Here is a 13,450-nt window from a genome sequence, read left to right on the forward strand (position 1 = left end):
CAGCACAAAGAGGGAGAGAGGAACAGAGAGGGAGATGGAGAATGAGGACAGAACAGAGATGAACAAGAGCAGGTGAGACACACATGTTAGTCAAATGGTTGTTTACCAAAAGTATCACCGTATCATAGGTCCTCATGTATCTCGTACCTAGTGTTTCTTTTTAGGTTTGTTATTTTTCAAATTCTATATTTATTAAGTTATGCAGGCTTGTTTGCACAACAAGGCTAAATAATTATATAAAAACCTTTCTCAATCTAAATATTGTACTTTGGTAAAATTAAAAAATAAATGTAGTGCAGGTCTATGATGATTTTTAGTGCTACTATCATCTAGTTCTGATTCTGGTTCTGTCTTGGTTAAGTCCCAAGTAGTCCTGATTTTGAACTGTTGTAGTCCTGTTTTAATTCTGGATCAGTTCTTGGTCTGGTTGAATTGGGGTTTAGTCCTCGTGTCTTGATACAGCCCTGATTTTGTTCTGCCTTGCTGCTTAATTAAAAAACTAGTTTAAGGTGTCCTGCACATGTGATATATATTTTTCCCTATATGAAGTCATTCTTTTTTGAACAAAACTCAAAACAGAGCCAATTAATCTTTCAGTCATTTCTACCCCCCCAAGGGAAAAAAAAAATCCCACATGCATACTATCCTTTTGGGCTAAGCCCCGGGTGTTTCAAATGTCTGGCTCCGCCTCTGGTGCCCATTACTTTGGATGGATGATCCCAGGTATGTATTCTGTCCTCCACCTTTTCCAGCCTCTCTTCCACCCGCTTCCTACTCTGCCTTCAAATCGCACTGTCATCTGCAAACATCATACTCCACAAAGACTCCTGCCTGACTTCATCAGCCAACCTGTCCATCACCACTACAAACAACAAGTGGCTCAGAGTCGATCCCTGATGTAATCCCACCCCCACTTTGAACCCATCCGCCACTCTTACCCCACACATTACCACTTTGATATAAACGAAAAGGGTAGGTCATTAGGAAACAGCTTTAGTTTGTCTGGCCCACTGAAGATCAACTCTTTGTGCAGGAGTTCCACCGCTCATTATCCAAACACAGCAGTACACTTAAATATAAACAAATATAATATGCTATCCAGTGTACACCTGATTATCTCAGCCGCGACAGAACCCACGTGTTTCCGCTGCAGCAGCAGTCACATGGCCAGCTTTCGGCTGTTTACTTCCTGTACCGCGGATCCTTTTCCTCCCAGAAAAACTAACGGCTTCGCTCGGCCCACAGCCGCAAACCGGACACTGACAGCCGGCCCCGGATTAGAGAAAGCTCCGGTGAATACACCCATCGACCCGTGTGAAACCCAGAGCCGTGACAGTTGAGATGAGAGCCAGAGGGGCGGGGAGATAGTTTACATCGATTAAAAACGAGCACACCCTGCCTGTTCTTTCGTTTTTGAAACGGAAACAAACGCAGGGATTTTTTTTTCTTCTCTTTTTTTGCTCCAGCGCTGACATCAGCGAGTACGCGGTGGCTTCTTCAAGCTAGCCGCTAGTGAGATGTCAAAATACACGAGCTTCCCAGAACCGATGGAGGACCAAAACCCTTTCCAGGTGAGAGATGTTAGGCATGAAGCTAACGTCAGGGTGATGGATGGATGGATGGGTGGGTGGATGAAAGTGGCCGGTGTTGGCTCCGTGTAATAGCAGGCGTGTTGTTGCTCATGTGACTTATTTCAGGGCCTGCCAGATCCTCCTCAGTGTTCGCCCACTTGTAGCTCTTATTAACAGCGAGCACATGAAAAAATGAGGATTTATTTATGCTGAATTACTCTGTCTTTGTCCTGTCTGCTAGGACCCTGCAGTGACTCAACACAGCAGCAACACAGGATATGCCACACTGGACCTTTACAACCCATTTGATAATACAACTGCGGTGAGCATTATTATATTTAACCATTTTTTTGTGCTTTTGTTTCAAAGAAGACAGAGATCCACTGTCTCTCCTGCTTCCTGTGTATTTTGAAGCATCTGGCTTCTGGTTTGCAGCAGGTTGACCAGCCTGAGTTGGTATGAAATATTTAAGAAAGCATGCTGGCACAGATAACCCCGAGCTCTGAGATGTTATCCTTAGGAAAGCGCAGTTGTTCTTGTGAATAATGGTTAATTTTATTCCTTTTTGTAAGTCGCTGCAGAGTCACTTTGATGTCCTCATAGTGAGGCCGTTCTGTTTCACTTCACTCTTTTTATTCAGTTTGAATCACTGGGCCTGGATTTGTGGTGATTCAGAGGCCTGAAAGCAGAAGGAGACCTCAGGATTATGTTGCGAAACTACTCACATGTTAACTGTTTTATTACACACTATTAATTATACATTTTATTAACAATATTATAATATTACACAAGACTGAAGACTGTGTATCAGCTGATATTCTTCATATACAGTGCAGACAGTGTGTTAGAGGACACAGCTCGAGTCCGCTCAGCTCTAAATGAAGACGTTTACACACACTGGTCTTGATAATTTGGGGGCTTTTAATGATTTCTTTGAGTTGCTCTTTTTCAAGGGTAGAATGATTATACAGCATATATCCTTAATGACTTTAAAAAAACAACAATTGGGTACATACGTTTGAATTTGTTTTTGGTTTTTCTCTAATCCACAGGCTCAAATATGTACATACAGCTCCACTAATATTCGGTGAAATATTAGTGGAGCTACCTTTAAGCCTAGTCTTAAGACTAGGCTTAAAGGTAGCTGGCAAAAAGAATCTACTAGCTTAGTCAATCACGACCTCTAATGAGAAGTTAATAGGTTAATAGGTGTTGGACCTGACAAGCTAAAAGAAACTGTTTAATCTTCAGGATCACATTAAAAGATTTAAGTATATTTGAGCCTGTATGGATGAGAGAAAATCTAAAATAATTCAAACTAGCGCACCCAATTCTTGTTTTTTTAAAGTGATTAAATGTGTATGCTGCACAGTCATTCCACTCTGGAAAAAGAACAGTTTAAAAAAAACATTAAAAGACTTAAAATTTCATGAGATTAATGCCCAGGATGACTGTGTACGTCTGAAGACAACTGTATACAGCAGTCATCGCAAAGGACTTTATACTGTAAACTAAGAACCCAAGAATATTAGAGAGATTGCTAGGAAACACCTTGAGTTCATGAGTACTTCCTGTCTGTCTTTGATACTAGCAAACTCTGCAGCAACAGGAACTAAACTTGGACTTGTTTATGTAGCACTTGTAGCAGAGCTCACAAGCTGCATACTTTCTCACAACAATATTTACAGTTGTATGTGGATTGCACCCTCGTGTAACCCTGATTATCCTGAAATGCAGAGCAGAAGCATTTCTGATAGAGAGGCATGGAAATCAGAGAATCCTGATTTGAATCTGTGATTATTACATCAATAATAATCATTTTTTAACTGTATACTCAATCAATTTTTAGACTGATATAACTGAAGAATGTCAAAATAAGATTCCTAATTATGGAACATTTACAAATAAATTACATGACAATAAAGTCTATATTGTTAAATGATGGGAAATAACCTCCCATAAGCGTCCATGACATTTGGGTCACATTTGCCACACAGATGGGCCACTTCCTGCTTAATGTTGCAAACCGACACATATGCGTACACCGCTGGGGTCTTTTTGAGTCCATTTAAAAACTCTATTGTGAACCAAAGTGAGCAAATATTTTAAGTTCTTTTCATCAGATATGGTTTGATTTGTGTGGAAAAAAGCAGGAGTGGGATGTCACAGGGGTCCAACACACCGTCCTATATATTTTGGCAGCTGGGATAGGCTCCAGCCTCCCTGCAACTCTGAACTGAATAAGCAGAAGAAAATTGATGGATGGATCAAAAATGCTGTTATTTAAAAATAAATTAAATAAATTCCTATACAGTAGATTTTTGGGAAAAAATGTCTGCTTTGATGATGGACTTTTCTACTTTTGGTCCAATTTTTACCTTTATATGCAAATCTCCATGCAGGGAATGAGGAAGCTTAGATTTACTGAGATTAGCTGTGCACTCTAGAAATCGGAGGGTGGATGGAATTCCCCATGTGGAATCTTCAAAATAAAATACCTGTTTGGAATCTTAACTTTATCGTCCAGAAAAGCAATTCAAAGAAATGACTTAAACCAGAAATCCCCAGGATATTGCTGTGTGTAGGGCAGAGATGGGCAGTAACGCGTTACTGTTTCACGACAGTGACGTAAGCGAGTGCGACGTTCGTGACAACAGTTGTGTGCAGATCAACAACGGATCATATGTTGAGTGCGGGAGAGAGTATGAGTTTGATTCCATAAAAAGTGACAAAAACATTAGCGTCCGTTGTGCGTGGGAAGAAAACTTATTTTTAAAGTGGAAAAAAAAAACCCTAAACTTCTGAGCAAGCACCGAGTGCGCTACCACGTAATGGGAAACTCACAGAGAAACTCGCGGATTCTTCCACTGACCGCTGTGGCACACCTGCACCAGGGTAAACCTCTGCCTACTCTACTCCTGCTTTACAGGTGAAAATAGAGCAACAGGACCGCCGAGTCTTTGATGTTATTTATTTTCTGCTGTGTTTTACTTGCATCTATTTGAAAGACTGAGTGTAAACACAAAAAAATATATATTTTATGTGCTGGAATGTGCAGAAAATAAGTTTAAATGTTAAACAAATTTCTTCCAGTCAGAGAATGTTGCATATAATTAAATTTTTGCTTGATGCATAAAGTTAAAAGATTAAAACTAATAAAACAAGTTTCAAAAAAGGAGACTTTTCCATTTGATTACATTTTGTATGATTGATTGTAGAAAAAGTAGAATTGGGCTGAAAGATCTATCGCTTTATCACCTATTCAGGTTGTAAATCATGTTTTTAAAAAGTAACTAAGTAACTAATTACTTTTGAAAATAAGTAATCAGTAAAGTAACTGGATTACTTTTTTGGGGATGTAATCGGTAATTAGTTACTGATTACTTTTTTCAAGTAACTTGACCAACACTGGTGTAGGGCTGGGCCATATAACGTTTACGGTAATACCGGTATAATGTTGGGCAACGATAAGAAAATGAAATATCACGATAGAATATGGGTGAAACGCGCATGCGCAGTGCCTTTGTTTTCATACGCACATGGCTGCAACGGAGAATGAGAAGAGCGAAAGTGGATCGTTAAATGAAACAGATGAACCAGAATTCGTTTGTAAAAATGCTGCAACTTCAGTGGTGTGGAACTGGTTTAGCTTTCGTCTATCAGAGACACAACAAAGCACTATTTTTGGTAGCGCATGCTAGCGGGCCGTCGTTATTACCGTGTTTTTTGGAAAATACGGCACACTTAATCCTTTTATTCTGAAAATCGACAGTGCCCCTTATGCATGAATTCTGGTTGTGTTTATGACCTCGAAACGATTTTATATGGTACACGGCGCTCGAAAATCTGTCAAATGTTTTAGTACGACTTTGCTAAGCTACGAAGCCGCATCGCTTGATGGATTGTCGGAGCATTACGGCTATTGTAGGCAGGAGCCTCGCGGAGTAATACGTACTGTGCTTCAACATAATATTACCGTTTTGTGTGTGTATAACCTCTTTTTAAGTTTTGTGGATATTATACATGGTTATGTTGAGGATATGTTGGCCAATTTCCACTGGAAATGCCTTTTGCTTAAACTGTCAGCAAGGAATTTGCATTTGCACTGTTAAATTTTTATGTAACTTTAATGCACATAAAAAACAGCTGCTTGTTTAAGTGAAAATATATTGATTTATTTTTTTTTTTTTGTTGCACTAATAAAGTTGTGGAGTTGTAAAGTATTTTGTCTAGTGTCAATTATATCGTCAGTTATATCTTTATCGCAAATTTTCAAATGTATATCATGATAAATATTTTTTGTCTGCTCTAGCTGTGTGTGTGATATGGGATAAAAGGCTTTTCGCTATTAGAATGAAGAGGTCTAAATGCTGTTATCTGAAGTTCTGTGCTCAGATATCTAGAAAGATCAGTTCACAAAAAGTGGATTGATTTCCTTTAGTTTTTAGAAATGTTCAAGCTTGTGAACTTTGTCTCAAAAGTGCATAGCTGTTAATGATTGTTTAATAATCATGTGTTGTGAAAAGATTGTGAGATATTAGTTGTGGAGAGAAATGTCTTATTTTACTTTTTTGTATTGTTTTAAAATGTGTATGATCTGTATATGTTATACAATAATACTTTTAATTAATTAACAATTAATACTCTAATTCTTAGTTCTTGGAATCATGTTTTTGTGACCACATTTTTTTCGTCTGACTGATGTATGATGTCAGTTTTTGTTTTTTAACCATGCTACAGCCTCCTCCACCATATGAAGCCACTCCTCCATCTGCACCTGCTCCATCTCCACCTGTGCAGACCCCGCCTAGCAGGACAACACCTACCGAGCCTCGCAACTATGGCTCCTACAACTCCCAGGTATACACCCTACAGTAAAGACCCTCTTCACTGTGATTTTGTATCAGCTTACCATCAGAACGTTCAGGGGCTGCTGGATGTATAAAACAGGATTGTACTAAAAGTTTTGTTAGATGCCCTTTAGTGCCATGTAAGTGTTTTTATGGCTATTAAAATGAAGCGTTGCACTAATTCCTGCTGTGTATATCTGCGTGCTGAAAGACCAGTCTGAATGACTCACTTGAACCAGTAATATACCTAAGCACAACCATTGGAGCAACTTTGGGACCTGTATACATGATTATGCAGAATAACTTTGACATAGAGTTCTGATGCCTCATTCTTTCTGTGCTAGCCTGTTGTGAATGCTGCCACAGCAGAGCTGATGAAGAAGCAGGAGGAGCTGGAGAAGAAAGCCCAGGAGCTGGAGAGGAGAGAGCGGGAGCTTGCGGCACACAGCGTTGGACCAGGAGCCTGTAAGACATAGAGGGGATGATGGGATGGGGAGTTAATGTAGACAAGTGAGAGAACTTTAAACCTTTAGATCTAAAAGATCCTCGTCCAACTTTATCTTTTATTTCTTACTGTGTACGGGAGTATTGAAAAATATGTTACATTTCAACATTTTAAGTTCCTCCTTTGATTTTCCAAGTTACATTACCCTGGAGTTTACAGGGCTCGGTTTAGATTTGGCAGATTTTTAATCACAATTTTTGTTTGCAATTTTTTTTGCACCCACAGCTTCACAAATCAAAGAAGCCAGACACATTAAATTTTTCAGAATCAGCTTTATTGATCAAGTATGTGCACAGATACAAGGAATTGTGCTCCAGTTTTTTTCATTGCTTTGTGGAACTCAACAGAGTAGATAAACGGATAATAACAACATGAGTATAACACATTTCCAGGCTTATATGTGCAATGGAGCAGGATAACTGGTTACTCTATATAAAGTATCTGGTGACAACACTAGCTAACCACCATCTGCTTCATAAAAGTGGGAGAAAAATCCAGCAGAACACCTAAGGCAGCTGATAGTAGCTGAAGTTCCCTCTGCACATAAAAAAAGAACTGCCCTGAGGCACGACATTGTGCTGGTGTCAGGAGCAACAAAGGACATTGCAATGTTGGAGCTTACAGTACTCTTTTCAAGAAAAAGGGAGAGGATTGATGGCCTGGACAAGAATGGCCAGAAGCAGGGTGGGAGGGGAAAGTGTTTCCCTGTTGAGCTTGGGTGCAGAGGTTTCATGGGGCAGTCGTTCTGCAGGGCCTGCACTGTGGATGGCATCATAGGAGAGAAGAGGAGACGAGCCATTCGCAAGATCACTGAGGCCACAGAGAAAGCCTTAAAGTGGCTGTGGATGAAAGGGGGACCTAAAGTTTTGCACTGCTATAAAAAATATAGAAAAGTTACTTTGCTAATTAGTCTGCTGATCCACAGGAGGTCCAGTGAGAGGTGGTGATTGGATTTTGTCACGATATGACCAAAATTGTCAGAGCACTATTTTAGAGTTTGCACAAAAACAAGTACAAACCTCCTGTAATATAAATATGATAAGGTTTAATGAACTTAAATGAATCAAATCAAATGTATTTCTATTGCACATTTAAAAGCAACAAAGTTGACCAAAATGCTTCACAATTAGTTAAGAACAAGAGAAAACAATTTAAAAACAAATGCAGATGAATAAGATGAGGCAATGAGAAAGTATTAACATAAAAACAAAACAAATGTAGCAACCATAAAACAAGCCTGATGGTATTCAAACTGAACTAGAAATAAAAACCAATATAAAAAAGTGAGGTTAAAGACGCGATTTAAAAGAATAGACTGAAGTATGAATATCTGTCTGGCAAGTTATTCCAAAGTCTAGGTGCTGCAACTGCGAAGGCCCGATCTTCTTTTATGCTTCAGTTGAGACCTTGGTTGTACTGAGAGGATCTGGCTAGACTATCTCAGTTATGTTGAGGAGTTTGCTTAAATAACTGGGCGCCATATCATTTCAAACTTTGAAAGAAAGTAAAAGAATCTTAAAATCAATCCGATAATGAACAGGGAGTCAGCGTAAATTTGCTAAAACTGGAGTGATGTGTTTATATATAAATAAAGGAAATAAACTGATGACATCCCAGTAACACCAAAGTGTTTTTGACTTTTTTCTTCTTCAGCGCGGCAGAATAACTGGCCCCCGCTGCCTTCCTTCTGCCCTGTGGGTCCCTGCTTCTATCAGGACATCAATGTGGAGATCAGCCAGCGGTTCCAGCGCACGGTCACCATCATGTACTACTTCTGGTTGTGTGAGTTTCTGCAACTTTTAACAGTTTATTATTAATTTGAGGCATCAGTGTTAGAATTTAACATCATAATGAAGTTTTTTTTAGCGTGAAGGGAATCTTGTTTTAACACTTAAGACTTGCTAGTTAGAGGCAGTAAACGCTAGCTCGTGCATGCGTGCCTCCTCCTGCACTGTCTGGCAGTAGAGCTTGAATATTTGTACAAAGACTTGCACTTCACTGTTAGATTGAAGACTCTGGGACACTTACACGGAGCGTCTGCACAACAACCAATCCAGCTGGTTAAACTTGCACAAGTTCTCGTTGATTTCTTCACAGAGAAACTGTAGAATTTCTCCACACCTTGTCACTTAGATTATCCCAGGAAAAAATGTAAGAGGAGGCTTTAATGTTTTCAGGGTTGTTTGCATGTCCACAAGTTTTTAGGGCATGAATGAAAGTTAAACCTGACACTGATTTTGAAAGTGAGAGAGAAAGTGAATGTTGAAATGAAATTTGGACAACTGAGTTGTGCTGACAGATTTCTATAATGTACTACAGCTGCAATTCTTTGCCATCTGGAAAAACTGAGATGTACGGTTGAAATTCTTCTTCTTTTTCTCATTTTAAGATATCTCAGGGATTAATGTGTAGTTAAACTTCTTTACACTGACAGAATAATTAAACTGAACTGACCTGATTTGGTTTGGTCCGCTTGAAATCAAAGTGGGTATGATCAAAGTCAAATGTAGCATGTACGTTAATCAGCCAGCCGCAGCATTAAAACCGCTGCTAAGAGTCCTTGCATTGTGGCATTTATGTGCATGTGACTTTGGCTGGAAGGTACCAAAGTGCTTGCCCTGAAACCTGCAGGATCTACTTCAGACTCTCCTGCCGTCTCTCCATACAGCCATCCATTTCTTAAGAGATGCAGTTCAGGGTCACTGAGCTTTTACAGGGTGTATATCCTGTAAAAACAGCTTGTGACTGCTGTTTTAAAAATTATCATTTAGATTTTTGCAGAATTATCAGATTTTGAGGACGCCTGATCTGTAAAACTGTGAAGGTGTTATTAAGATTGCATTATACAGTTCCTGTGTGAACATGCAAAGAACAGTGTAGAGCTATTTTAAAAACGGTCTGTCACACTCTGAAATCTTGACCAGGCAGCAGACAACAACAGATTTAGTGAAAATGGCATCATATTGCATCAGCCAGAGCCAAAAGGGAGAAGGATGGGTTTGGTTTTGATCCCTACGGTCAGGCTGCAGTTCTTTTCCTTTTTAGTCATAGCCTATCTATGTCTAGTCTGCACAGGCACACTGGTCTTCAACCTGATCTCTTCCCTGGCCCTGTTCTGCATCAACCAGTCCGGTGGTGTTGGTGTTGGTCTCGGCCTCGCCATCCTGTGGGTCCTACTTTTCACTCCCTGCTCCTTTATCTGCTGGTATCGACCCATGTACAAAGCCTTCAGGTGTGTACCTCCGTCTTGGTGAAGACGTTTTGAGTCGTTTTCCTTTTGGGTTTTTGCTCAGTACAGTCGCATAAATTACACTGAGTTGTTAGTTACTGTGCAGTCACCTTAGTAATTATATTGTTCCCTCTTCTAGGAGTGACAGCTCTTTCAACTTCTTTGCTTTCTTCTTCGTTTTCTTTGCCCAAGTGATCGTCTTTATCATCATGACCATCGGCATCCCTGGATGGGGGTTCAGGTAAGGTTCCTAAACAAATATCTCTGTGTTAGCCCAGTCGAAAACCTCCTAGCAACCACCAGTTACTTGTGAAATATTTATATTTCCTGACTATTTCCTATTTTCACAGTATGCGTCCTTGTATATTTGATCTTTGTGTGTCTCTCTCTGTCCTTCAGTGGTTGGATTGTGAGCCTTTCAGCTCTGAGCCCCCACATCGGTGTCGGTGTGATCATGATGATCAATGCCGCTCTCTTTACTGCAGAAACCGTTATGGGGGTCATCATGCTGAAAAGGGTACATTTGCTCATATTTTCATGTCTCATAAAGAACTTCAAATCAAGGCTCTTATTTTTATCAGCAGATGTTCAGATTTGTCGTTGGAACAAAAGCACAGGATTGTTCCCCACACTGAGTCAGGGTATTAGCATAGCAGTGAGTTATTTATATCTTTTTATATGTGATTATATCAGGATAAAGTGTTTTAATGCCACAGCATCTTGGTTTCTGAAAGCAGAAACTAGGGCTGTTCGATATAACGATATATATCGGATGACGATATAAAAACATTTTTCGTTTCATTTACGCTATCGTTTGTTTCGTGGTGTCGCAAAATAAACTGTTTACGGCAATATTTTTTTCATGGTTTTGTTGGTCACTGTAGTGGCTATATTAATTTCTTAAAGTTCTCTCTTTCTCTTATATTTTATATAACCACACTACAGACAAGCGAATGTTTTTATGCGTTGTCGTTAGCAACAACGACTGTAAAACCAACGCGTGTCCGTTTATGTTCCACATAAACCTTTCACATTAAAGCTCAAGATCCTGTTGAGACTTTTCAAAATAAAGTGAATCACGTGAAAGATGCAGAGTATTTACGGATGAGAAGTAAAAAAGAGCCGCCAGGTGCTAAAAAATAAACCTTAGACTCAAACGTCAGAACGGGCTTTTCCCCGCAGCACACCGTGTAATAAATACTCACAAAGAAAACGGCGGCCGTTACAACTTATGTCTAAAAATGTATCGTTTCCTACATCGGTTAAAACACTCGACTCCAGGTACGCGATGCCCAGCTGGAAACACTTCACGCAAGTCGAGCTGCCCGAGATTCACAGAATTTACAGAAAATGTGAAATTTTTGTGATTTATATCGTTATCGGACGATAGATGTCTTATATCGGGATATGAGAGTTTGGTCATATCGCACAGCCCTAGCAGAAAGTGTCTTGCACAAAACCAGGATTTTGTTGTAGTGCATAAGAAAACAACTGAGAGTTTCAGTGTTAGGGCATTACTTTCATTTTTGAACTCTAATAGACAAACTTAACATGACTCCCAGTTCAAAATAACCCTTATATGTCATATACTGGGCTGGGCTTCTGTGCAGCAATAGCTGAGATCACCGTTTTAGGGATATCCCTTCCCTGTGACATCACAAACATGCTAAAGTTCGAGCTTTTAGCTCACAGGGATTAATTGCACATACACCACGATGTGAAAACTTTGGATATGTTTACTATGAGAATCTTTCACTGTAACAGTATATAGGACAGAAAATAAGGAGATGCACAACAGGTCAACAATCAGCCTTTTAAACACTCAGTGGACAGCACACTTCACCTGAGCCAGGGTCTGTGCATCTTTCTAGGGAAAATATGAAAGTCTTACAACTTCACTATTTGAAATGTTGAAAGTGTCACATGAATATCCATTCAAACAAAATAAATTGTATGCTTTATGATTGTAAAGCTAAAGATTAAGTGGGTTGAATTTGAGTCAAAGGTGTAGAGCAAGAACAAGCTTCAAGTAAACACAGTCGTCTCACCACGTAGTCCAGGTGGTCCATCTACCGCGAAGCATTCAGTAGATAAAGAGCCTGAAGAATAGCCACAATATCAGGTTGTGGGTATCGTTTTCACCCTCACAGCGTGCATAATAAGATGATGAATTGCTGCAAGGATCAGGTGTCAGCGTACTCTTGTCTTTCCCGCTCCAGATCCACAGTCTGTACAGGCAAACCGATGCCAGCTTTCAGAAGGCCCAGGCTGAGTTCGCCACTGGAGTCATGTCCAATCAGGCGGTACGCCAGGCTACTGCCAACGCCGCTGCCAACGCTGCCCAGGGGGCCTTCACCGCTCCTCGATAGAGAGAACGAACAGAGACGGTTGGATAAGACGAGGAGGAGGAGGGGAGCTTTGAGCTCGATGGTGGTTCAGTTTGGTATTTATTTCCCCACAGGTGATTAGAATTTGATGGAGGGAAGTGGAGTCTATATAATTACCCCCTACTTAATTTCAGAGCACGTGCATGAGACAGATGTGGGGTTATCCAATTTCCTATGACGTACAGGAAAAGTTACCTATATTAAACCAAAACAGGAATTGACACATTGTAAGTGTTGATTCAAGAAAACGAAAGATGGAAAATATAATAAAAAAACAAGAAGATGCTGTATGAATTTATATGAAAAGTGATGCTTCAGTGAATAGAGGGACGATGCTTTTACTATGAAATGACAGCTGTGTGCCAAGTTGGATTCTGCTAGCCTTGACATTTTCCACATTTACAGTTAAAATGCAAAGTGTAAGACTGGGGCTGAACACAGAAATGTTGCCATTGCTACATTTGATCCGTAACTGATTTGCTCAACTTTAGCCAGCACTACTTTTTTGTAGCTTAAGTGCAAACTAACCAGTTTGTTTTGTTATTATGCCAAACAAGAATGCCCGTTTACTGTATTGCCAAAACCTTTCGTACTGTAATGATGATGAACATGTGTTGGTTTGGTTCTGGTATCTGTCACTGTTCTTTCAGTACTGCTTGTGAATATCATGACTGTGTCACTGTCCTGGTTTTATTAAAATATATTGTCATGCTTTCACAGTCTACTGCTGCCGTTATTCCCTCATCCTGTTGGAACGATAATAATAATGATGATCACCTGCATTTTAATAGTGGAAAATCCAACCTTAAGCAGGTTCCGGGCTTCACTGTCAGTAACTGACCTTTCATACAACCATTAACCTTCAAACTTTATTAGATTTATCCCTAATAAGGCCTCAAACATGTAGC

The 13,450-nt window shown here is 39.8% G+C and overlaps 1 protein-coding gene across 1 annotated transcript; it reads left to right on the forward strand.

The window, feature by feature from the left end:
• The first annotated feature begins 1,232 nt into the window (after nucleotides 1–1,232).
• Nucleotides 1,233–13,248, forward strand: scamp3 (secretory carrier membrane protein 3). The gene is made up of 9 exons (XM_085345867.1): nucleotides 1,233–1,571; nucleotides 1,813–1,893; nucleotides 6,312–6,431; nucleotides 6,766–6,886; nucleotides 8,580–8,708; nucleotides 9,993–10,158; nucleotides 10,295–10,396; nucleotides 10,555–10,672; nucleotides 12,375–13,248. Exons 1-9 carry the CDS (start codon nucleotides 1,518–1,520, stop codon nucleotides 12,522–12,524), a joined length of 1,041 nt encoding a protein of 346 aa, XP_085201993.1. The 5' UTR covers nucleotides 1,233–1,517; the 3' UTR covers nucleotides 12,525–13,248.
• Nucleotides 13,249–13,450: the final 202 nt, after the last annotated feature.

Source organism: Diplotaxodon limnothrissa, linkage group LG22 (genome assembly GCF_057381915.1).
Source record: "Diplotaxodon limnothrissa isolate DT_005_m linkage group LG22, D_limnothrissa_male_GT1.1, whole genome shotgun sequence".
In the NCBI taxonomy this organism is placed as follows: Eukaryota; Metazoa; Chordata; class Actinopteri; order Cichliformes; family Cichlidae; genus Diplotaxodon; species Diplotaxodon limnothrissa.

Bases quoted from the DNA above. Each gene is read 5' to 3' on its own strand.
- scamp3 (XM_085345867.1), top strand. From the start codon at position 1,518: ATGTCAAAATACACGAGCTTCCCAGAACCGATGGAGGACCAAAACCCT. The intron at 1,572-1,812 runs GTGAGAGATGTT...CCTGTCTGCTAG, and splicing joins AGGACCAAAACCCTTTCCAG to GACCCTGCAGTGACTCAACA. The intron at 6,432-6,765 runs GTATACACCCTA...TTTCTGTGCTAG, and splicing joins ATGGCTCCTACAACTCCCAG to CCTGTTGTGAATGCTGCCAC.